The sequence below is a fragment of the Panthera leo genome, chromosome C1 (genome assembly GCF_018350215.1).
Source record: "Panthera leo isolate Ple1 chromosome C1, P.leo_Ple1_pat1.1, whole genome shotgun sequence".
In the NCBI taxonomy this organism is placed as follows: domain Eukaryota; kingdom Metazoa; phylum Chordata; class Mammalia; order Carnivora; family Felidae; genus Panthera; species Panthera leo.
The window spans coordinates 182,307,490-182,332,935 of record NC_056686.1 but is presented as its reverse complement, the minus strand read 5'-3'; the positions used below and the strand labels follow the sequence as shown (position 1 = coordinate 182,332,935).

At 38.9% G+C, this 25,446-nt stretch overlaps 1 protein-coding gene across 7 annotated transcripts in view; it reads left to right on the top strand.

The window, feature by feature from the left end:
• The window catches only part of ANKRD44 (ankyrin repeat domain 44), a 229,412-nt gene that overhangs the window by 81,757 nt on the left and 122,209 nt on the right, over positions 1 to 25,446 (top strand). For all 7 annotated transcript variants that reach the window (XM_042949565.1, XM_042949566.1, XM_042949572.1 and 4 more), the window contains exons 9-14: positions 2,188 to 2,266; positions 9,813 to 9,927; positions 19,554 to 19,636; positions 20,782 to 20,845; positions 22,849 to 22,917; positions 24,546 to 24,686. In XM_042949565.1, the coding sequence (XP_042805499.1) occupies positions 2,188 to 2,266; positions 9,813 to 9,927; positions 19,554 to 19,636; positions 20,782 to 20,845; positions 22,849 to 22,917; positions 24,546 to 24,686 (551 nt within the window). The remainder of the gene's footprint in view (positions 1 to 2,187; positions 2,267 to 9,812; positions 9,928 to 19,553; positions 19,637 to 20,781; positions 20,846 to 22,848; positions 22,918 to 24,545; positions 24,687 to 25,446) is intronic.

Here is a 25,446-nt window from a genome sequence, read left to right as displayed (position 1 = left end):
TGGCAAGATACAGAAACCAGTTATTTCTGCTTTGGTTCTCTGGCTGCAGTTTAGGTAGTTAACAGCCTTTAAGCTATTTTCTAGACACAGAAAAGTTCTTAGCTAAATATTTATAAAGATATTATCTAAACACTGAAATATTTATGGTTTTATATATATTTAACTAAATGCTAGTTAGTTATGTTTCAATTAAATTTAAGAGAAAATATTGGAGCAAAATTTAAAGAAATAGCACCACCTAGAGACAAGTTAATGTCAACTCTGCCATTTCTGCAATTGTATCCTTATTCTCTTGGTTGCTGATCCTTTTCCTCTAAAAATATCATTTCAGTAAAGCCTCAAGCTTACTTCCATCTTCCTTTCTTAATCTTTTCTGACTCAGCTTATAATCATATAAGGATCCTATTTTCTCCCATCTTCCTGTTGACTTTTCACTATAAAGATTATTTTTCAACTGATGCACTTACTGCTCTGATTAACTCTTTCCTTGGCACAGAGCGTGCATAACTCCTTTCTTACTTCCTAAGGGATGGACTTTTAGGATATAATAAAAATTCTTCTGTTAAACCCTTGTGGTTTTTATAAGCTATTCCAGCCCACAGTCTAAAGCCTTTTTATGGCTGCATAATATTCCTATGTGTGTGTGTGTGTGTGTGTGTGTGTGTGTGTGTGTGTGTGTGTGTTTATGTACCACATTTTCTTTATCCATTCATCTGTTGATGGACAATTATGTTGTCTCCATATCTTGGCTATTGTAAATAATGCTGTAGTAAAAGTAGGGGTGCATATATCTTTTTAAATTAGTGTTTTCATTTTCTTTAGGTAGATACCCCATAGTGGAATTACTAGATCATGTGGTATTTCTGTTTTTAAGTTTTTGAGGAACCTCCATACTGTTTTCCACAGTGACTGCACCAATTTGCATTCCTACCAACAGTGCATTTTAAAGCACAGGTATATGGGTTTCATTTCAAAAATGAATTTGCATTTTTGACATCTCATATTTAACCTCAGACTTTGGAAAATGTTCCTCCTGAGACTTAGAAAAATAAAGTGCATGTATTTCTTTCTCTTCTTCTTTTTTTTGTTAACAATACCTGAATGAAAGGATACATTCTGTCCTTTGGGGATACTTAATATTTTCTTTTTGGTATTATTATTTTCAGATGAATTCCTATAAATGGCTATTTCTTAATGAATATGTAGGACGTTAGTATTTGGCATAATAATGATCACTATATAGATTTTGTACATTTTTCATGTTTTTGCTTAATCTCCGTCCAGGAGTTCTATCATTTATATCTTGAATAATAAAGACATGTAAATTCAGCACCTTTCCAGGTGATCATTAAAATGGCAATTTGTTTAACCATTGCATGTTGTAATCCTGTGATTTCTAATGAGTTAAATGAAGCATGCATTTCTGTTTTGGAACAATAAAAAGTTGTGCTATGGAATTCGAGTATAGGAAATGGTGGAGGGTTCCAAGTCTGTTTTGAGAGTTACAGTCATTTATAGCAGCATAGTCAATGTTAGGTCAAACAGGGCCAAGCCAGTTAACACATCATTTGTCTTTTCTCATGTACTTTTGACAAAAGTTGAAAAAAAAAAAAACCACCTTTGAGGAAACTGTCTTCATCAGTAAATCACAGGAGAGGAAAAAAACATTTTGGATGACTGTTTCAGTTTGAAACAGGATAGTTTAAAAATTATCAGTGTAACTAGACATTTCACATTTCCTCTCTAAAATAATTTTCACTTCTTGGGGCGCCTGGGTGGCTCAGTCCATTAAGCATCTGCCTTCAGCTCAGGTCACGATCTCACAGTTTGTGAGTGCAAGCCCCACATTGGGCTGTACGTGCAGAGCCTACTTCAGATCCTCTGTCCCCTCCCTCCCTCTAGGTCCCTCCCCCACTTGTAGGCATGTGCTTACGCTCTCTCTCTCTCTCTCTCTCTCTCAAAAAATAAATAAAACTTTAAGAAAATAAATAAAATGCAATGTTATGCAGTCACTTGAGGCTTCATATATATTTTACCTTTTGCTTTCAAAATTATCATTGGCTTATAATTTTTTATCATATTTTTAAAAAATTAAATTGGTTTTTTCAAGGCATTGGCAGTAGTATTCATAGGAATGTTTCAGATTGGTGTCACTGATCAACTGTTTCTCTCTCCCTCATTTTTTAGAGTAAAGATGGCAAAAGTCCACTGCACATGACAGCTGTCCATGGAAGGTTCACACGGTCACAAACTCTCATTCAGAATGGTAAGAGAGATTCTTCCGCAGTGTTGTTTTTTGAACAGTGTCCTGATCTGAGCTTGTCTGTCAGTTATCTGGACATGAAAGATGATGCTCTGTTTTAGATAATGGTCTATTTTATGAAGCTTAGATTTACACCGTCCTTTGATGCACTTTGCTAAAAGCTCTTTATCAGACATATCATCACCATCCAGCTTAGGAGCAAGAACATAAAGCCACTATTTCTCAGTTAATTCCCAGTCAGTCAAAGAACATATGAGTTTCGAAACTGGAAATGATGTCCTTGTATGGGCTCAAGGTCCTGCATTCTTCACTCAGAAACTAATACAAATAACTATCATACATTTTCTAGCAGCAAATCGTATTATTTTTAAGTTTTAGAATTCACCATAGTTTGCTAAGTTAAACCTCTTTAAGTTATTTAGACAAAGGTAGGAAAAATGAGATGATTCAGAGGAAAAGCAATTAAGTGCCTGATATAAAGGATGATAAAGTCACAGGCTTGATAGAAACCTTGGAAAGTCACGTAACCTAGTAATTTTCCAGGCTCACTTGGAAAGGTGTACTTGAACCACGGGGTTGTCTCTGTAGCCAAAGTACTAGGGAGTATCACTTCACATTATGGTTTATAATACTATTATGGGTTGTGGCCAGCATCTGTGAGTGGATTGACCTTGACCACAGTAGAACTACTGCTTTCTTAGCAAATCTTAGACACAATAAAAAAAAAAAACAGGTTTAGTGCAAAATTTGTGCTGACATTCCAGGTAAGTTCAGCAGTTCCTAAACTATCTTTAGTTGACCCACGTTTGTACTTTTTAAAGTTTTGGCATTAGTCAACTTCTTGGACCCGTCTTTTTCTCATCTTTATGAACTTTGGATGAATTGTTAGTGGTACTATGTTATATCTTAGATACCGAAGTCATAAAACCAAAAAGTCATTTGACATTTGGATGGAAGATCAGCCAGGAAAATTACGCTTAGGAAGCAAAATATCTGCAGCAGAGCGAAGGAAATTTATAAGCATTTCAGTGTAACTATAGGGAAAAATAAACCCTGACAGGTTTCCAGTGAACAAAGGAAGATAAAATGAAAATTAGTTGCATAACACCCATTAATTCTAATTTGAAATATGAGGTATGTCTTTGACATTCAGTTGATTGAAAGGGCCACATTAGTTGTTTTGTTTTGCTTGAAGTAAACAAGGGGAGGTGGGGAGTGACCCTCGAAACTCTCTTTCTCACACTTTCCTCATCACACATGTTTCTCAACTGTTTTTTCAGAAATAGTGTCCACTGCCTTAAAAATAAATGAGACTAGGGTGATTTTTGAATCCATTTTTTAAAATTTAGTGTGAATTTGGGGTGCCTGGGTGGCTCAATCGGTTAAGCGTCCAACTCATGATTTTGGCTCAGGTCATGATCCTGCAGTTCATGAGATTGAGCCCACATTGAGCTCTGTGCTGACAGTACAGAGACTGCTTGGGATTCTCTTTCTCCCTCTCTCTGTTTCTGATCCCACCTCTCAAAATAAATAAATAAACTTAAAAAATAAAATGTAGTCTGAATTTAATCAATAGGCCTTACTTCTTTGGTATAAAAAGCTTTGCTTCCTGTTAAAGCATATTCAAGAATATGAATATTCTTGAAAGAGTAAAGCACAAAGAGAGAGTAAGTTTTCTCTTTGTGCGTACTGCCTTCCTACAGGTCCTTCCCTGTGGCCAGACCATACTGACCATCTCCTTTATATCAAGCCCATGACGCATCTCCCCGTGTAACGTTAGTGTGCTGACAGCAGTCTGGGGGTGTTTCTGGCTGTTTTGACCTCTCCAAAAGCCATTCCAGTGGACTTGAAAGACTTCCATGCCCTCTCCAGACATTGTTGCTAGATTTTTGAGTTGCGATGAGACCTGAAAGAGAACCCATCTCTTGTCCTCTATGATCAAGGAGCTTGTTCAGAGCCTCATTCTTGGCTGGCCTGGAATCTTACTTGTGAGTTGGGTGGGGTCCAGGGGCCTGAAATGATGAAGATATGGTGGCAATAATACATAGCCCATTATATATAATGATACAGCTAATGTTCATTAAGTGTTCACACTGCCAGGTGCTTGAGTAAGCACTCCACATAAATCCTTTCAACCACCCCATGAGAAAGAGGTGCTGTTGTCATCCACATTTCAAAGATGGGGAAACTGAGGCATGGAGGTTGTCACTTCTGTCCGGATACATGGCAGGTTTGTTGAGGAACAGGGATTGGAACACAGCCAGTCTAACATCAGAGACCGAACTCTCAAGCACTACACTTACAAATGCATCTCTGGATGCACGGTGGCATATATTTTTTTAATTTTTTTTTTAATTTTTTTTAACGTTTTATTTATTTTTGAGACAGAGAGAGACAGAGCATGAATGGGGGAGGGGCAGAGAGAGAGGGAGACACAGAATCAGAAGCAGGCTCCAGGCTCTGAGCCATCAGCCCAGAGCCCGACGCGGGGCTCTAACTCATGGACCGCGAGATCGTGACCTGAGCCGAAGTCGGACGCCCAACCGACTGAGCCACCCAGGTGCCCCAAATTTTTTAATGTTTATTTATTTTTGAAGGAAAGAGAGACAGAGCATGAGTGGGGGAGGGGCAGAGAGAGAGGGAGACACAGAATCTGAAATGGGCTCCAGGCTTTGAGCTGTCAGCGGCAGAGCCCGACGCAGGGCTCGAACTCACAAACCATGAGGTCATGACCTGAGCTGAAGTTGGTCGCTTAACCGACTGAGCCACCCAGGTGCCCCGCACAGTGGCATATTTAAAAAAATTTTTTTTAACTTGAATTATTTATTCTAAGAGTCACATATCTGGAGTAGAGTCGTCCCTGTGGAAGGATGATTTGCCATTCTCTTCTGTCAGCTGACAATTCTTTGCATTCATTACACATCTGAGAACTGTGAGTTCTTCCATCTGACATTTTCAAAAATGCCCTTAGGGAGAAGAATAGGACGCTCTTTTCTTTCCTTCTGTTTGCTGGCTTCCTTCTGGGAAGAATCCAGAGGCTCACACCCCCGGACCTGGTGTCTGTCCTCCAGAATGGGTCACTGCACAACCGGACTCGGAATGCTGGTCCCACGTGGGGACATCAGTTGGCTCCCTAAACCAACTGAGCATACTCCTGAGGAACATTCTTTGTGTTTATTTATTTGTTTTGTTACATCACCCTGGTGTTTGGACTTTGTACGGCATTTCTCTACTTCCCTGACTATTCTCTAGTCAAGAGTTATTAGTTCTTCATAACTTTGTTTTTCCAGGATCATTCAGCATTGGTGAGACAGTTGTGAAAAAAGAACAAAAAGAGAAACAAACAGAAAACACACACACACACACATGCACACGCACACACACACACACCCCTCTTTTATTTTTATAGGTGGTAGCGGACTACCTCTGAGGTTCAATCACGTTGTTTGTTGTCTGAAGGTATGTTGCCCCAGCCACTGTGTGACACTGTGTGATACCGGGACGCATGTGATCCAGCCATTTGCACTAGGCAGCTGCCTCAGACGCTGTGCAGCAGGTTATAAGAGTTCAAATGTGATGTTTGCTTCATGGAAGCTTTAAAAATAGAGTTTAAAAAGGAAGAGTCAAGTGATAGGTTAGGATGATTCATTGTGAGATTTTTGACCTTTTGGCTCACAATACTTTTGAGGCAATTTAATAAGATGACCATTCTTTTTATTTATGCAGGAAAAACTAACTTCAGAGGAAAGTTTAGATAATGCTGCATAAATTATCCTTTCTGACATGCTTGGCATACTTCTAAATTCACGGATGTTTATTTTCCTCACTAATTATCAGTAATCAATTACCAGCATTTAACTTGCAACCATCAAATGAATTATAAAGGTATTTAATTTACAATCCAGGAAAATCTTAAAGATTTTCAGGTGAAAATGGAAAGGTTTGGGGAATAACTATAAAATAGAAATTCACGGGGCACCTGGGTGGCTCAGTCGGTTGAGCGGCCGACTTCGGCTCAGGTCACGATCTCGCGGTCCGTGAGTTCAAGCCCCGCGTCGGGCTCTGTGCTGACAGCTCGGAGCCTGGAGCCTGTTTCGGATTCTGTGTCTCCCTCTCTCTGACCCTCCCCCGTTCATGCTCTGTCTCTCTCTGTCTCAAAAATAAATAAACGTTAAAAAAAAATTAAAAAAAAAATAGAAATTCATTCATCTAGAGGTCCTACTTTAATATAAAACATATTTCTGAATAACAAATACAATCTTTATTTTTCCACTAGTTAAGATGTTTTTCTGAAATATATTTTAAATGACAACAAATGCATATGTGGAAAGTAATTAAATATATGTTTATAGTTTTAAATTGACTTATAAAATGGTAGTAACAACAGGAAGAAATTTATCAACTCAGCCCCTTACCTTTTCCAATATTTTTCACTCTTTTCTTTCCCTACCCAATATTGGACATATTTGGGGCTAATAAACACGGAGGCTGTAACACTTCTTAAGAAAGGTTTGGTGCCTCTTGGCTGGGAAGGACATGGAGTGATGCAGTATTTGTCCAGAGCAAAGGTTTCTCTGGAGTCTGGGAATCTGCCTCTCTCATCTCCCTGGATCAGCTCTGGGGGCTGGTGGGGGGGGGGGGTCTTTCAGGCAACCACTGCAGGCAGTTCTTAGATACATGGGCCCTGGATTGCTCTGAGGTATCTGTGGAGACAGTATTGCAAATAGTTTCACGTGTGTCAGTTTATTGTCAGGATATGGGGAAAACCTTTCTAACCTCAATGCAAAATCTAAATAGTATAATAGAAAAGTCATGAATTCCAAAAATTCAGACTAAAAAACAAAGAAAAATGAAAATCTAGGGTGAAAATATTTGTAATACGTATTACTGGTAAATGGTGAATCTCCTACATATTTTAAGAGTCCTTGAAAATCAAGGAATAAAAAAAACTATACACGTACACACACACACTTAGAAAAATGGTCAAAAGCCATGAATAAATAGTTCATGGAAAAAGATAAATAGTCTTCAGTATAGGAAAAGATGCTCAACTTTCTTATTATGAGAAATGCAAATGAAGACTACACTGAGATAGTACTTCCCTCCATCACATGGCAGGTATTCAAAGGCTTGATTAGGCTGTGGGGAAAAGGCACTCTCATACATGGTTCATGTGAACAGTAAAATGGCACAGCACCTGAAGGAAGAAATATGGCAAAATTGAACAAAACTACACAGTTCTTTCTTTGACCGAGAAACTCCCTTTCTAGGAATTTACCCTGAAGATTCACCCCACAAATAGGAAACAACATATGCATGAGTTTATTCACTGCAGCATTCCTGATAATAGCAAAATGATATTTACTACCTAAATGCCCACCCTACCAGGATAAGAAAACAATAAGGCTGTATAAAAATGAGGAAGACCTCCAAGAAGTGATTTGTAAAAGTATATTTAGGAGGTTTTCAGGGCATATTGTTAAGTTTTAAAAAAGCAAGGTATAAAGAATCTGTGTGTTTATTTTTGCCAAGAGAAATAAAGAAAGCATAAACCAAAACTAATGGAAATGATTAGTGCAGGATGTGGTTGAGAATGAAGTGGAAGGGATGGAAATCAGAGTGAGGCTTTTAAAGAATATAATTTTGACCTTTGAATGTTTTACATGTTGGTAAAATTAAATCAAAAGCTGGTAAAATTTTTAAAAACAGACAGAATCCAATGAACTATGTATCAAGTTGATAATATAAGCATCCACAATAAAGAATTCAGGTAACTTTTGAACAAAGTACTCCCTGTTTATGTTAAAATCCTCGCAGGAAACTTTGTTGGGAAATAGGATATTTGCACAGTCTTGAAGTACCACCCACAAATTGCTTGTTAATTACAAAGGGGAAAAGACATTTTGCGGTGGAGAGTTCTGGTGGGTGTCACCTTAACCAAGTAACCAAGCCCCCCTTTTTTTATTGTGTTAAAATATATATAACATAAAAATCTACCATTTTAACTATTGTTAACTGTACAGTTCAGTGGTGCTAACTACATTCACATTTTGTGTAACCAACACCACTGTCCATTTCTAGAACTTTTTCATCTTTCCAAACTGAAACTGTGCGCATCGCATAATCAAAATTTGCATCATCTAGTTGAATATCCTGACCTTATATGTGTGCTGTGGAGATGCAATGGGAAGTGCACATCAACTCTGGGGTGTTCTTGCCAAAAATTCAGCCTGAATCTAATCGAGGAAATAATCAGACAACTCCAGAATGCAGGATATTCCACACAATTCCTGGCTTGGCCTCCAAAGATATCAATGACATAGGAGATGAGTGAATGAATGAATGGCAGGAGGATTGTTTTAGATTAAAGGAAACTAGAGGGACAGGATGACAAAATGGTAGCAGAATCTTTTATTGGATCCTGGACTTAAAAAAAATAACAGCTATAATATACATTTTGAGGATAACTGGAGAAATTGGAATATGTTGTATGTTACATAAGATTGTGATATCAACATTAAATTTCTTAAGTGTACTAACAGAATTGTAGTTGTGTAGGAGAATGTCTTTGTTCTCAGGAGTGAAATGTTACGATGTCTAACTTATTTTAAAATGGTTCCTCAAATAAATGAATAGATAGACTGACTGTATTTACATATATATTTATGAAAAGGGGAGAGAAAGAAAGAAATGTAGTAAAACAAAAAGCTGGGGGAAAAGAAGACAAAATAAAATAAATGAAAATACTGTATTATTAAAGGGACTATTGGTGATTAATGTGATAGTTTTTATAAATGTAGACATTTTCATTCCATAGTTTATGCATTTATTCATTTTACTCATCATGTTTTAAACCGAATACTCAAACTACATAAAATATTTTCCTGAACTTTCTATTCTCTTTGGTTCATATGCTTTAATATAAAGTTTTTATAAAAGTTTTATAAAGTTTTAATGTAAAGTTTTTAATCCAGCAGGTAAAAGTAAAATGGAATGTATCTTCAGAATTACATTTTATGGAATTTGATTACACTGTTCCTTCAAAGCAGGAATTCAGTTGTTAAGTTTTTAGATCTTTAAATTTTTTTTTGTTTATTTTTGAAAGTCAGAGAGACAGAGCATAAGTGGGGGAGGGACAGAGAAAGAGGGAGACACAGAATCTAAAGCAGGCTCCAGGCTCCAAGCTGTCAGCACAGAGCCCGACACAGGGCTTGAACCCATGAACTGTGAGATCATGACCTGAGCCGAAGTCGGACGCTCAACTGACTGAGCCACCCAGGTGCCCCTGGATTTTAGATCTTTAAATAAGACAATATGGAAAGACTCTTCCAGAGCATTTCTAATAGACTTCCCTCTACGTAGATTTAATAACACTACTACTTTAGATGGTGACCTGATCCCTGTAAAGACATTCTTATACTTCAGAATAGAGATGTATACAGAGGGGAAAAGAAATCAACATTTGGACAACAGGAGTGACTAGCACAGAATGTAGTGTCTGAATCAACCTGAATCCTTATGTTATCCTGTTTTAAAACATCTCTTTCAGGAGGTGAAATTGACTGTGTGGATAAGGATGGCAACACTCCTCTCCATGTGGCTGCAAGATACGGTCACGAGCTTTTGATTAACACCTTAATAACCAGCGGAGCTGACACAGCCAAGTAGGTTACTGCAAAAGGGATTCTGCCATGCAGTAGATCATTTCCATTTATCTAGGTTAAGACGGATCTGTACCATTGTGCTAAATACAAATTAAATTTAAACTGAATTAAGGGACTTTAAATGATGGATGCAAGGAAGAGCCAATTTTATTTTCAGCTACATCAGTGGTTTTAACCAAGAGGACTTGAACTCTATTCCTAACTCTACTTTCTAATATTCTGTTCTTTCCAATGTTTATTGTTAGTTAAGCAGAAAGCTAAAACATAATTGGACAAATTCAAATTTTATTCAGGCTGATTGCTTGGTTTTAATGATATAATTATGGGGTACAGTTGAGTCAATCTGCTACATTGGGAAGGGGGACCTGACTTCATTTTACATTTCAATTCAACAAGAATATACAAAGCAGCTGTATAAGTCTGTCACAATGTGGGGTGTGATGGGAAATTTCAGAAATAAGTCACCTGGTTGGTACCTTCAAGGAGCTCATAATTTTGTTGGAGGCCCAAGGGCCTCTTAAGACAAAGAACCATGCAAGATAGTATATAATAAAGTTATATGAAGCAGGACGTAAGTGGCAAAATGTTTGGTGCAGACAATATATACCATAGAATGTAGCCATGAAGGAGAGAGTTCAAAGGTGGCCCAAGTTTTCAGAAAAGCCTTTAAGCAGAAGGTGAGTTTTAGGTAGGCTTTGAAGGATGACAATGATTTGGGTAGAGCAGAAGGCAGCAGACATCCTGAGCAGGGAGGAAAGCAGGAACGAGAGTCACAAGAGTACAGTTCCACGATTCTCTGACCTGAAGTTGTATCATGTTGCAAGGGAGCCCAGGTTTTCACGGGCACTACCTAGCTCCAATCCAAGCTACCTTGCGTATGAACTGTGTGACCTTGAGCCATTGCTTAAGGCAATGTCTTAAGTCTCTGTGCTTTGGTTTCCTCGTTTCAAAAATAGAAGTAATAATAGTACTTGCCCATGGGCTTGTTATGAGGATTAAAGGACATAATTATTAGTAAATCTCTCTGCTATAGGTTAATATCTGTATGAGTTACATAAATATATCTGCTAACATTATCAAACAAGATAATCCATGTTAAAAGCTCTTTGAAGAGTGCCTAGCACATAGGAAGCTATCAGTAACTGTTTTTTGTTTTATTACTTAATGATATGTAGTAGAACCAAATTAAAGAGAGTTTTAAATGACTGAATGAAGAGTATAGCTTTGATCACAGAGACTGTGGGAAAGAAAAACTAGATGTTCAGGAAAACGATATAAGGACAGTGTAACGTAAGGAATTCCATTTTATCTGCCAAGTGTTGTGCAACAGAATTGAAAATCTTGCTTGAGGATGAGCTGAAATTTAAATAGTCCATGGAAGGCATCAGTGGGTTCCAGAGACCTTCTGGGACCCCAGTCCAGTGGTGGGAATAAGGTCCAGAGCAGATGACTACGGTATTGTGAGGTTTGCACCATGCTATGGGAATAGGCAGGGAGACGCTGACTCTGTGGGTTTCACAAAAGAGGGGGCATTTCAGCAAAAGGAAGGATGGATAGGTGTTTGCCAGGAGAACAAAACTGTGTGAGGTTAAAAGATAGAGGGAAAGCAAGAAAGGCCATTCCAGGGAGAGGGAACAGTATTTACAAAAGCACAAGCATGTGCATGTGTTGAAAGCAGATTCCATGCTTGGCTTATCTGAGGTGTGTGGAGGAATGGAAAGAAATTAGGTGCAAAGGCAGGAAGAGCCACATCTTGAAGGACCTTGCATGTCCCACTAAGGAGTTGGATTCTGTTCTGAGGCATTCGGAAACTGTTAAAGAAGTCTAAGTAGATGTAGGGACGTTTGTGTCTAATGATCCCATTTGTATGTGAGGAAGATCACTCTGACAATAGCCCGGACGTGCAAGAGGTGGTCCAGACCGGAAACATGTGGCAGTCTCTTGCAAATGTCCAGGGAGGAAAAGACGAGGGCTTGGGCTCAGGACGAGGCTGCGGGGGGTGGAAAGAGAGGGGCATGCTGACAAATAGTAAGAGCAGTGGGCTGTCTCCTTTCAGAATAAAGGACCTTTTTGACTGGGATATTGCAAGCTGAAAGAAACAGTTCAGTCTTGTGGAAAGAGTGCTCTTACCAGATTCTGAGTCCTGAACCAGATCATGGCTCCCCAAAGCCAGAGACTGTAAATGCTCAGTGTTCATTAAGCAGAAGTAGACTATCTAGACACATGCACTTCACCTGTGATATGTTAATATTTTCAGTGGTACTTTTATTTCAACTTAGGGTTACTTGGGGAGTTTTAACCAAACAACCATGATTTTCTGATTTTCTTTCAGATTTGGATCCACATGAGGGATAAACGGGGCCCACTACTTATTTAAAATTTCCCAAAATACATTTACTCAATAAGCACAAAGTTCATTTCTGGGTAATGATTTTGACTTCACTTTATGCAAACACACACCATGTGGCTAAAGTGCCTTAGAGATGGCATTGTTGTTCAAGTAGCCTTTCCTTCCATTGACTGTGCTGTGTCCTGGGGATGCCACTGAGGCAAACATTGTCCCAGCTTCAAAGAGCCACATCTGCTTTTGTCACAGAATATCTGGGGATAAGAATGCTCCCTGCAGTGGGGGGGCCTGGGTGGCTCAGTTGGTTAAGCATCTGACTCTTGGCTTCAGCTCAGGTCATGATCTCACGGTTCCTAAGTTCAAGCGCTGCATCGGGCTCTGTGCTAACAGTGCAGAGCCTGCTTGAGATTCTCTCTCTCTCCCTCTCTGTCTGCCCCAGCCCCACTTGGGCTGTCTCTGCCTCTCTCAAAAGAAATAAACTTAAAAAAACAACAAAACAAAACCAGAAGGCCTCCTGCAGCACTGTGGTTCATTAGGCTGCAATCATGTGTGTTGTGGTGTGTGTGTTTGTGTGTGTGTGTGTGTGTGTGTGTGTGTGTGTGTGTGTGTAGTGCATGGGGAGAGAAATCACTTGAGGGGGAATATCAAAATGAGGTGTGAGGTGGGGGTAGTGTTGGAGAAGATTAACTTTGCTAAAGGCCTCCGGAAAATCATTGCATGATCTCTGGGCTCCTTGTAGATCTATGTAGAGTAGCTTATTAAAGAGGAGGAAAGTAGGACTTTGCTTCTATAAATAAGAAAACAAACAAATCGTATTTATGAAAATTAACCTATCCTCACTCACAAACAATATGACCAAATGTATTTTAAAAGATCTCCATATGACAAATGCTATGGTCCTTACTTTCTTATGAATTTATTGGAACCTCATTCTAGGGCCAAATGAATGTTTTTGGTATTCTTTTTCCTTGTCTGAACGTCAAGTCAGAGCACTTCTGCAACTTGACTCAGTGCTCACGCAACTTTATGTGGTGTCAAAGCCCTTTGGTTTTTCTTCTTTAAGTTTTTTAGGTTTGGGGCACTTTTCTCTGGGATTTTAATTTGTCTTCCACCTTACTGATTATGCTCTCACGTGTTTTTCTGCCTCAACCGCAGCAAAATTAGGGGTATTACAGTTACACAGGTAACTGGTTCCAACATCTGTTCATTCACTAAATGTTTGTTGAAGGTCTGTGAAGTATAACCCCCTGTGTCCGTTTCTGGGGTTACAGAATTCCCTGCCCTCAAGGAATTTATAATTCCACTGGGGGCAAGAAATAAACAAGCAGTTACAATCATGCATGCAAAGTGTGATGCCAGAATAATCGCTGGGTGCTGCTGGATACAGAACATATGTGGGACATGGCAGGGCTGGGGGTGGGGTTTCCGGAAGGAGCAATGGTTACTGAAGATTGCAAGGTGTATAGTGATGAGTTAGGTCATGGGAGTCTGCAGATCTTAAGTGTAGACAAATTGTTTTTATTATAGTGTTACTTGAATATGTATAAACGTAAGACTAGATAGAAACTCCTTAAGCTTTTGACTCTATTTTATCAATAAATCCAAAAAAAAATTACAAAACACATGCAAACAGCACTCAACTTTAACAGGCTTACAGTAGTAGCAAACATTCATGAGTGCTTACTCATGCTAAGAGCCACTCTGAGGAGGAATTACCTTCAATTACCACAACAACTCCATGGAGTAAGTGATATATTATTGCCATCTTATAGGTGAAGTGAATGAGGCACAGAGAGGTTCAGTTACTTGCCCACGGTCACAGAGCTTGTGAGGGGCTGGAAATGAGACTGTGCATCTGGATCTGGAGGTGAGGCTCCTCAGCAAGAAGCTTGCTCCCTCTCTATGTAGTGGACGATGTGATAGTGCACAATTTGCCAAAATTCAATCACCATTTCCATGGAGTTGCCCTGGTGGCCAAGGTGCTGACTCTTTAGAGGTCAGTACATGCTGTGGGAGTAGAGGTTTTGCAGTGGCTTCAAACGCAATAGAGGGACCGTGGGCTCGTCACACAACACAAAGGCCAACTACTGCCAAATTCGGTACATATAGAAGGCTCAGCATACTGCATTATCACTGGCCCTTCCCAGGTCCAGACATCATTTGTCTATTAAGTCCACCTTTCTTCTGTTCTTATTGGCCCCTGCCAATCACAGTAGTTCCACATGGCAGCACTGTGACCCTGAATACAGACTCGGGCGCTGACATCTGGCGGAGGTCTGTGGTAAGAAGGTGGTTGTTGAGGGAAGCCAAAATATGCTTTTATACCACTTGCTTTAGGTTATCATCAAAAGGAAAAGAGAGTTTAACAATTCCCACGGAGAACTCTTGAAAGCCCAAAGGTATTTCCAGTGGCCTCCAGAGATGCACTAACTGGTTTGAGAAAGGCTACAAGGAGCCAAGGCAGAAGGATGAATTTCAAGAGGGGACCTGCATGTACCAAACAAAGCCTGGGCAGGAATGAGCCTTGGTTCCTCCAGGACAAAGGGATAGAAGTCCACTGAGATTCTAGAATACTGGCTGGTTAAGCAACACCTTGACCCCGAAGGGACCTTGTAAGCCACATTAGAGTGTTTGGTCTTAATTCAAAAGAAACCGCTAAAAGTGTCAGTAGGTTGCAAACAGCAAGAACCAGGCCTCACTGTTGCGAGTTATACCCAAATGCCTATAGCTTAGGGGTGCGTGATAATACTTGGAATGACATAGATAAAATTAATAGGAAACTGATTTTTTGATTTGGGTTGATCAGCTGAGTAAGAATCATAAAATCATTTGAGGATCAAAAACCATCACATGTTTTTATCTCACCTGCTCAGTGGGCAAAACTAAATCAATCCACCTTCCCTAGGGGACTTGTGAGATAATTATCATAAAGAATTTTGAAATGTAGGAAGATAGCAGAAATGCTAGCAGATCACAAGTTATTCTTGGCTTTTATTTATTTTTTTTTTAATTTTTTTTTAACATTTATTAATTTTTGAGACAGAGACAGAGCATGAACAGGCGAGGGGCAGAGAGAGAGGGAGACACAGAATCTGAAACAGGCTCCAGGCTCTGAGCTGTCAGCACAGAGCCTGATGCAGGGCTTGAACTCACGGACCGTGAGATCATGACCTGAGCCGAAGTCGGACGCTCAACCGACCAAGCCACCCAGGCGCCCCTATTCTCGGCTTTTAAAGAATTACAAACAGAAAGAAAGGAAGGAAGGAAGGAAGGAAGGAAGGAAGGAAGGAAGGAAGGAAGGAAGGAGGGAAGGAAGGGAGAAAGAATCACAAACCTGATTTTAAGAAAGAAAGAATCACAAACCTGATTTTAAGGAATCATTGCCTGATTACAACTTTAAAACTCATAGACTGCCAATTTTCCAACTAAGCTAATAATAATTTCAAGGGCAATAATACAATACTTGTATGGTAAAGGCTTATCATGGCCAGACCCCTTATTTAGCACTTGGTGTACATTATTAATTAGCCCTTACAATTGTTCTGTGAGATTGACACTATTGTTATATTTATTTTCTGGATGAAGGAATCTTATTTATTTTCTGGATGAGGAAACCATTGTGTACTTCCCAAAGATCCAATAGCTAGCAAGTGTCAAAACTAGGACTCAAACCCAAGGTTTCTGATCCCATCACCTTAACCGCAGTGGTTTTTTTAGCATACAGCCAAAGGGAAAGTTCTAGAAAGCACTGGAGGTGGGAAGTGACCGCCGTAGCTCTCTGATGCCAAGGGAAAAGCTTAAAAGAACTTTTATTCTAATCCTGCACAAACCCTCTCCTTACTTCTGATAGGTCCCTACAGTTTATGCTGACCTTATTTGTTCTAAAGTAACTGGGTAGGAGACACAGGTAACAGCTAAATTAGAAATAGCTAATACAGGGGTACCTGGGTGGCTCAGTTGGTTAAGTATCCGATTTCAGCTCAAAGCACGATCTCAACAGTTCACAAGTTCGAGCCCCGCATTGGGCTTTGTGCTGACAGCTCAGAGCCTGCTGGTTGCTTTGGGTTCTTTGTCTCCTCTCTCTCTGTCCCTACCCCTGCTCTCTCTCTGTCCCTCCCCTGCTCTCTCTCTCTCTCAAAAATAAATAAAAACATGAAAAAAAAGAAAAGAAATAGCTAATACAAATGTATCTCATTAATTTTATGACTGGTCAAATAAATGTAGCATTTTAGGTAGAATTGGTCTCCTCTCTCCTGCAATTTATGCATTGTTAAGTTTACGGTTACCTGACATCTTTATTTCTTGATCTTCTTCGATGTATACCTGATGAAGTAAGATGATGCTTCTTATTTGACTAAGGCAGCCAAACCCTAATTTTCCTGCCAAAGGTTTTATGGCCTTTCCTTATAAGTAGTCTTACTTTATAACAGTAAAGGAATAATTTTATTTTGAAATGCATGAATCATTTCTAAAGTGATTCAAAAATTCTGAATTTAATTTTTATTCTCTTTCCAATCTTGGCCTAATATTTGCCAATAATACTTGAGTCTAAATTAATATGTTTTCAAAACTTAATTGAGGTAGTGATTTTTTATTAACTATGGAATAAAAAACATATACCAAATAGAATTTTTGCTAGATCTTTTAGAATGGTTCTACCTCCTTTATCTTCTCAAGTTTACAAGTAGCAGGAAAAAAAGAATTAGCTAATGTAGAGTATGATGAATTATCTGAAAACAATGATGAAGTGTATGGAATATGTTACAATACTATTGCTGTTATACTATCATTTACACTTTTTATGTTTTTCCTAATTGGTTTCTTATAGATATTGATGCTATTTTCTCCAGTTCATTTGCTTGTATTATTGTATATAAAGATATATACTTTTTGTATCCTTAAAAATATATATTTTATTGCATATATACATATGTGTGTGCATATGTATGTATATATATGTGTTTAATATATAAAATTTTCATATATTTATATTTTACATATATTTGTACACACGTTTATATATTTTTATTAAAATTATTTTTTACTTTTTATTTATTTTTGAGAGAGAGAGAGACAGATTGTGAGCAGGGGAGGGACAGAGAGAGAGGGAGGCACAGAATCTGAAGCAGGCTCCAGGCTCTGAGCTGTCAGCATAGAGCCCGACATGGGGCTTGAACTCACGAACTGTGAGATCATGACCTGAGCAGAAGTCAGGTGCTTAACCAACTGAGCCACCCAGGTGCCTCTTAAAATTATTTTTAACGAATGAGGAAAGGATCAAAGAAATCTTGAGAGATCCAATCTAATTTCAGGCACATTCTTTCAGGAACTTGAAACCATCCTAGAAAATATTGTTGTTCTCTTGAAAATATCCAGAGATATTCATATAATCATATATTTTTGCCTTACTTGCGCTAAACAAACAAAAATGGTTAGGTAAAGTCTCGTTGGCTTAAAATTCCATTTAGTAAGGTGTTTTTAAAGCATGTTAGACATTTTACAAAATTACTATGTTTCACTGGAATCAAGAGGGAACAATTTAAACAGCAGCATAGATAGAAAGGCTTCTCTCCCATCCCCCAACTCACTCTTCCTTCCATGAGCATCAAGGTTGTCACTGGTGCAATTGCTTTTCAGAATTTTTTTTGTAAATGATGAGAGAGGCAATTACAAGCAGTTCTCCTCCACATGACACTGCCCAGAAGACAAGCAAATTGCATCTCTTGATGGATGCCAGCTATTATATACACTGGGTTGGAAATCTCCATATAGGGAAAGAGAAACGAACAGAGGGAAGACTGAACAAAAACACCGATATGCAGAGAGAAGTTTTGACGGAAAGAGAGAGGTGGTTAATTGCTGGCAGACTCAGATTTGGCAAAACACTGCATACCATGAAATATCTGTGAATATGTAGATACTTTCACACATTCACACACATCATAATAGCTTTTAGGAGAGCAAATAAAATTCATGTATCTGAAACCTAACAAATTCAAACTGTATGTGGTTTTTAATGCAGTGTAGAATCTGAAAACGGCAACTTTATGGCAGAGAAGAAACTTAGGTCATTAATACTGCAGGTGTAAGTATATATACTAGTGTTATGCAGAGGATTTACAAAATCTGAAATACAGTGTTTGAATATAACAAGATGCTCTGAGAAATGAACACTAACATTATAAATGCTTATAAGTACACAGGAAACTCCTGATGATGCTGTTTGTTAGGAACTACAGTTCCGCACACGGCTTTGGGTCCTTGTTCGAGGAGAGGTGATGGGCAAGAGGAGGATTTGATTCTGAAAGCAAAAAGCACTGCCATCAGAAGGCTGCCGATCCCTTAAGGGATCATCCTGGGGACTGTTTTATGGTGGGGTATCAGTCCAAAAAGTCCTTTTCTAGATTCTTTCTGTAATACTGTTAGGGAAAATATGCTAGATTGATGAAATGTATGCAAGATAATGTTTACTGCTTCAGCACATTTTCATGACTCGTGTCCTGATGTGGGTTAATGTGCAATATAAAAGTTTATTAGGAAGATGACATTGCACCTGCAAAAGGTAAACACTAGTTTTTATTCTCATCCAAAGTTTTATTTTCAATAATACAGTCATTATTAATTCTTAGCAAAGTGCTTAGCACATAATGAGTCAATAGTATTTATTCATCAATTCAAGGAATAAAACAGGTTGCTGAGTAAAACAGGTTGCTGACATAAAATTGCTAAGCTGAAAAAAAAAGGTAAATTAATTCTCAGTGTAGAGTCACCATTTATAGGGAATATTCTCTTGAAGATATACATTCCTCGGGGCACCTGCGTGGCTCAGTAGATCATGATCTCACAGTTCGTGAGATCTACTCACGGTTCAAGCTCTGCTTTGGGCTCTGTGCTGACAGCTCAGAGCCTGGAGCTGCTTCAGATTCTGTGTCTCCCTCTCTCCGTCTCTGCCCCTCCACCCCTCATGCTCTGTCTCTCTTGCTCTCAAAAATAAATAAACATTAAAAAAATTTTTTTAGTTAAAAAGAAAAGAAGTTATACATTCCGTGTTGTTAGGGGTTTTTAATTCTGTTCTGGGTTTAGGATTTTATTTTTTTAAGAAAATGATTCCACAATTCCTGTCTGAGTGAAAGAATTATAAAATTATTTCAGGCAAGAGTCCCTAAGCGAGGTGTTGTGGATTTCATTTTCATCAGAGAACTTCTAGAAAGGTTGTTGTTCTTCTGCATGTATCTTGAGATCTGTTACCATTGAGCTGCTCCGTTCTTTTCCTCCTCAGGTGTGGAATCCATAGCATGTTCCCCTTACATTTAGCTGCCCTAAATGCTCACTCTGACTGCTGCAGAAAGCTGCTATCATCGGGTAAGTAACCCCATTACCACAGATGAGGCTTAATGTGTCCTGTAAATGAGCCAGACGGCTCTAGGTGTCCGATTAGAGTAAGTGGCTGCCTGCACTTCATGATATTCCTGACCTGGTCTGGGGACAGCTCCCAGCAGTACTTGGTGTTGTTACTGTTTGAGTGTCCGTATTCCTGCCCCAGAATGAGAGCCTTGTCTGTTTTTCACGTTAAAGCTTGGGTGATCCAGAGTGAGAGGCAGGAAGGGATGGCCGTAGCTTACCGGAAGTTTGTTGTAATCAGAAAAAACACCTTCGAGGCTGAAAATGGCGGATTTAACAGTTAATCTTTTCAACAAAGGAAAAAGGGCAATTCCCCACATTTTGACAGTAGAAATGTCATGTTACCTCCCCATTCTGTGGCCTCTGAAAAATCACTACAGTTCGATCCCCCTCCACCTATGTTTAATTTTTATTTTTTTAAATATGGGACTGTTTAGAACCAAGAAATTCCTTCTGGTTTGGAGCTTTGCTAATCTTTCTTATCACTGCTTCTGCCAACCTCCATGTATTAAGAAGTTCCTGGCTTTCAAAGGTGATAGAGGTCTGCAAGGCAAAGATTGTTTATGAATTAATTCAACAGACATCCCAGAGGCATTTTTTTCCTTTTAAGTGCTTTACCTATGGTTGATTCTGCTTTCACTGCTTTTGGCATGTTTAAAAATAATCCCTGCATGAAAGCATGTTTCCCAGATCTTAAACCAACTGGAAGCTAATAATACACATAAGAAAATATCTACTCCAGCATGTTAAGATTACTCCTTTGCTGTCCATGTTTTCTCCATGTGTTCTGTCTGCCTGTCTATTGCCCTACTTATCTCAAATTGGTTTCATAAATTTCTACCCTGGGATTGAAATATGGGGCTGTGGTTCACCCAGGGCTGAATGTGAAAATAAATTCTTCTAGACTTCACGGTTCTTCCTATAAAATTGCCAAGCTTGAGCAGTTACCATTCGTTTCCATGACAACCTCTTTCTGACTACAATTGCTTGCATTCTGGTTTTTCTACTAACTGATTTTTCTGTCTCTGCAATGTTTCTTGTGGTTTAACTAGGACAAAAGTATAGCATAGTATCCTTGTTTAGTAATGAGCACGTGCTGTCTGCAGGCTTTGAAATAGACACCCCAGATAAATTTGGAAGAACGTGCCTTCATGCTGCCGCTGCAGGAGGGTGAGTAGTTAGCAATTTCAGTTGTTATTTCATGACTTAACTCCTCTAATTTATCTTCATTGACTCAAGTTGTCTGTGAATCAAAGTCAATTTCTGTAGTAAGATGGGTAAAGAATCATTTCTACCAACACCAAATATCACTATCACTATTCCACTTGCAGATTAATTGTACGTTTGTTCTTCCAAAGAAAAATTGTTGGCCCATCTCATATAGAAAATCATTTTTCTTGTGTTTTCTCTTCTCTTCCTTTTCCTTATTTTTTTTAAATTGTAGGTCTTCAAGCCTTATAGAATGTGTATCTAGCTGATACGCTACCAAAAGAAAATAATTTGAGATTTGTTCCTAAGTTTTTCTTCTTTTGTTGTTGCTAGTAGATGGATGATGCGCAAGGGAATCCAAGATTGAATTAGTTCATGTTTATTTGCAGATATTTTTGTCCTTATTTCAAAGCTGATTTTTAAGTACTTAAATGGTTAAATGTGAACAAAGGTCAAGAAAACCCAAAGGATAGGCAAGAAATGATTTAATCCTTGCCTTTTTTTTTTTTTTAAGTTGTAGAAAGCATGTTTTAATCAGGTACTCTTCTTCATATCAGTGGTGAAATTAAGCCTCTGATCAATATGTTATTGATATATGACCATATATTGACCAAACATGGCCTCTCTCAGATGACCTTGTTTGGGTAAGGTGTTAGTTCTTAATCAAGTTTCTAGTCCTTAAGGAGAAGCAATACCTCTCCATTTGTCATCTGTACATTATCAAAGGCATTACCTCTTTATCAGAGGTGGGTTGACTGTGAAACCTCAGGGCCTTTATTTGCATGGGTCCCTTCCAAAATCTTGTATTTAGTTTTATATTCATAGTTATGTATTATTTTTTAAATGAATCTCCCTCTACCCAACCCCTCTCCCCAAATGAGTCTCATGAGCCACACAACTAGATCTGCCTCTGCCCTTGATCCTTTGGGTTCATTCAGTAAGAGACAGGTGCCTATCAATGGGCACGCTACACAGACACATAATGGTCTCAGAAAGTTCTTATATTTTATGACAGAAACAGCTAGTTCTCTGAGAGAGGTGACTATAAAGGGTGGATGGGGGGGGACCCTGCTCAGGTTCATCATTAATGAGATCATTTTTCATATTTAAATGATAATAAAATAGTAAATCTGAGACTACTTCTCAGCATTCCAAGTTTAAAACAATAATGGATGATTGTCTCTTTTTATGCCGACATTTGAAAAAAATATCAGACCTACACGGAAAGTGGAAACACACCATTCTGGATACATATCTGAAATTCCTAGTAGAATTAATATTTAGCTACATGCCCTTCAATAGGAAAATTCACTTCAGTGGGTCCTTTTTTCTTTACTAAATATGATTTATTGCTTCTGCAAATGACAAAGAAGCTTTGGAAGATCACTATGCTCCATTACATCACTTTTGGCCTTTTATTTTTTGCACATTTATTTACCTATATTACAAAGGCAGGGAAATGCAGCTGTTTTATTTTCCATTATGGAGAGTCTGGGTTGAAAACGGTTATCACAGTGAATTCATTCTGCTGTGATAAAAGGTAATGCTTCTCCATTCTGGCTCATTGTTTAAAGGTGATGCAAAATCATCATATGTTTAAGGGGTTATTTCCCAAACCCTTGATGCTTTTGAAAGAGAATTTCAGGATAAATGATGAAACCATCACTTAAAGGTTTAATCATGTAATAATAACCATGTAAAAATAATTAAATACCTTGGTCATGGAATTGAAAATGTTCCATCAGGCTCTTTAATGCATTGATTTATGGAAAAAGGAATTCCAGGAACTTTAGATCCTTGCAATATTACCTTCCTCATATGTTCACGTTGTTTTTGTGTTAGCAGAATTTAAAGCTGGAACTATCATTCCATCTTGGCCCACACTTCACCAAAAACAGCTCTTTCTGAAGGTAGCCCAGCAATTGACGTCTGCCATCTTAATAATGTTTTCCCTGTCTTTCTAGTAACGTGGAATGTATAAAACTCTTGCAGAGCAGCGGAGCAGATTTCCATAAAAAGGACAAGTGTGGGAGGTATGTAAACAGGGAACTCTGCTTCAAGTGCCTAAGTAAAAGGAGTGGGGAGCAATCCATCTGGAAATCATGTTATACTGAAATGGTAAACAGGGAAGCTAGCTGGGGAGATTCTGTCCTCAGAAGGAAATCCCTTTTTGTAGTGAAACACAACAAAGCAGGCACAAGCCCCAAGGAAGGCATCTCCTCTCACAGCTCTGTTTAGAAATGTCAGTGTGTCTTCTTCCAGTTTTTTTTTTTTTCCATGCATCTCTCTACCCCTCCTCTCCACATGCACCCTGGCTCTTGGAGATGCTACAGATGTCTTCTCTTACCAACCTACCTATGGTACTCCTACCACCCTTCCAGACTTAGGTTAAGTAACACCTCCCTCCCCTTCCCCTGGCACCCTCCATACTTCACAACTGAAGCACATATCACACTGTTCTAGTGGACTCTCTGTTTTGTCTCTCCTCTTACCTGTCCATGGCTCTCCTGAGGAACAGGACTGGATCTTGTAAAATACTTATAATTTACTTTTGGGGGGATGAAAGAGGAGAAAGTCAACTAGTAAAAGAGCCCATACATTGACTTTAAAATATAAAAGAGTGGTACTTGAAAATTAATCAATAGTTCTTGAAGTAAAGTTATTCACTTTGATATAAAGTAATTCATTTGATTATTATACCCTAAATATTGGCTAGGCACACCAGATAAACTGTTAAATAATTGGGGACTAAAAGTAAGTAATATAAAATAAATTGCTTCATGTTTCTGCAATGCCTTACTCTTTATAAGGTGCATGTGTTTCTTATATATTACCCATTTGGTTTTTCATGGTCTCTCTATGAGATATATGGGGATGCTTATTATCCTTTTCTAATAGATGAATAAAAGTGGCTTGGAGAAACTAAATGAGTTATACATGTAATAAATTTACATGTGCATGTAAAATTCTAGGAATTTTAGACCTAGAATAGATGTTAGGGGACAGCTGCTCACAGGTCCTTATTGAAGCAAGGGTGAGCAAGCCCAGGCCCAGAGAGGGGATGTGGTTTGGTATAGCTCATGGGCATTGTTCTTCCCATTAACCTACATCCCTACCCCCACAGGGCTTGTAGTAATGGGTGCATCCAGGGGAGAGACAGATACTTTATAAAGGTAGTTTGGGCCCAGCTTGGGGAGGTCTTCCATTCCAGACTAAGGAATCAAGGCTTTGCTCAGTGGAGAGGACCGATGGCTTTAGAACAGGATGTCGTATGTGGGTATTGGACCTTAGAAAATCCAGTTCTTCATTCATACCAATTAGAAATAGATAGAAATTTGATTAGAGCTAAGGAGGCCAATAGGGATGGTATTGCAATAGTCTGAAAGAGCAGTAATGTAGATCGGAACCAGGATAGGCACTAGGAATGGAAAGAAAGGGTAGATCCTCAGGTAGGTGGCCGTGTCTGAAGCCACTGTCTTTGTATCCTCAGCTCCAATGTATAAATTCAAATGAAGGCATGTCCCTTGGCATCCACACTCTGAGAGCTGAAGAGCTTTCCCCACTCCCAGGAATAAGGCTGTCAGTGCTAATGCTGATGATGGGTGGGGGGAGGTCTGTTTTTCAGACTGAATGAAGTAAGAAATTGCTCTTTGTTTTTCAGGACGCCTTTGCACTATGCAGCTGCAAATTGTCATTTCCATTGTATTGAGACATTAGTGACCACAGGGGCCAACGTTAATGAAACAGATGACTGGGGACGGACAGCTTTGCACTATGCTGCTGCATCAGACATGGATAGAAAGTAAAAACAGCCTTGCTCAAGTTTACTTTGGGGGTATGGCTACAGGGGGAGGGTTTACTCAGTTTTCTTCATACTGCCTCATGGAAACTGTGAGTGAAGAATCTCCCTCATCCAGGGCCAGAGGAGTTAGAATTGCCTCATCCCTAACCCCAGTTTTCCCATTCTGCTCTCTTTATGTTTGATTATTACGTGTCACTGCCCAATTATTTCTCTTCTCTCGTCTTTGGGTTGAATGCCAAGTGGAGCTGTCAAGCCCATGTTTTCAGTTCATTCGAGATCAGCTGTGATTTATTTTGTCATATACTGCAGTTGCCATCATCACCACTTAAATGCTTCATTGGCTCTCAAACTTACATTCGCTAATAAATACGTCACATGTCGAAAATATCCATCCATGTATAATCCCAATAGCCTTCAAATCCAGCGTTGGTATGTGTAAAATTGGCACTCTTTCCAAACCTGGGCAAGAATGCTCTATCAGGAGCTGGAGAGAGGAAGCTGGATGTCCTGGACATGTTTGGATTCTAGGTGTCCAGGGATGAAAAGCAGAAGTGAACCAGGTCAGGTGGAAATGGTGTGAGAGGTGCCCACAGCTTATGAGATTGTTCTCAAAGACTTGAGGACCAGGGCCTCCTTCAGAGGAATGCTTTTGGTGACCCTGTTTGGAGAACTATTGACTTACTTGCCACTCTGTGTTACGGAATTGATTCTGGGTCAGTGCTAAATTCTATTCGTATACAGCAGTGGCTTTTAAATATTT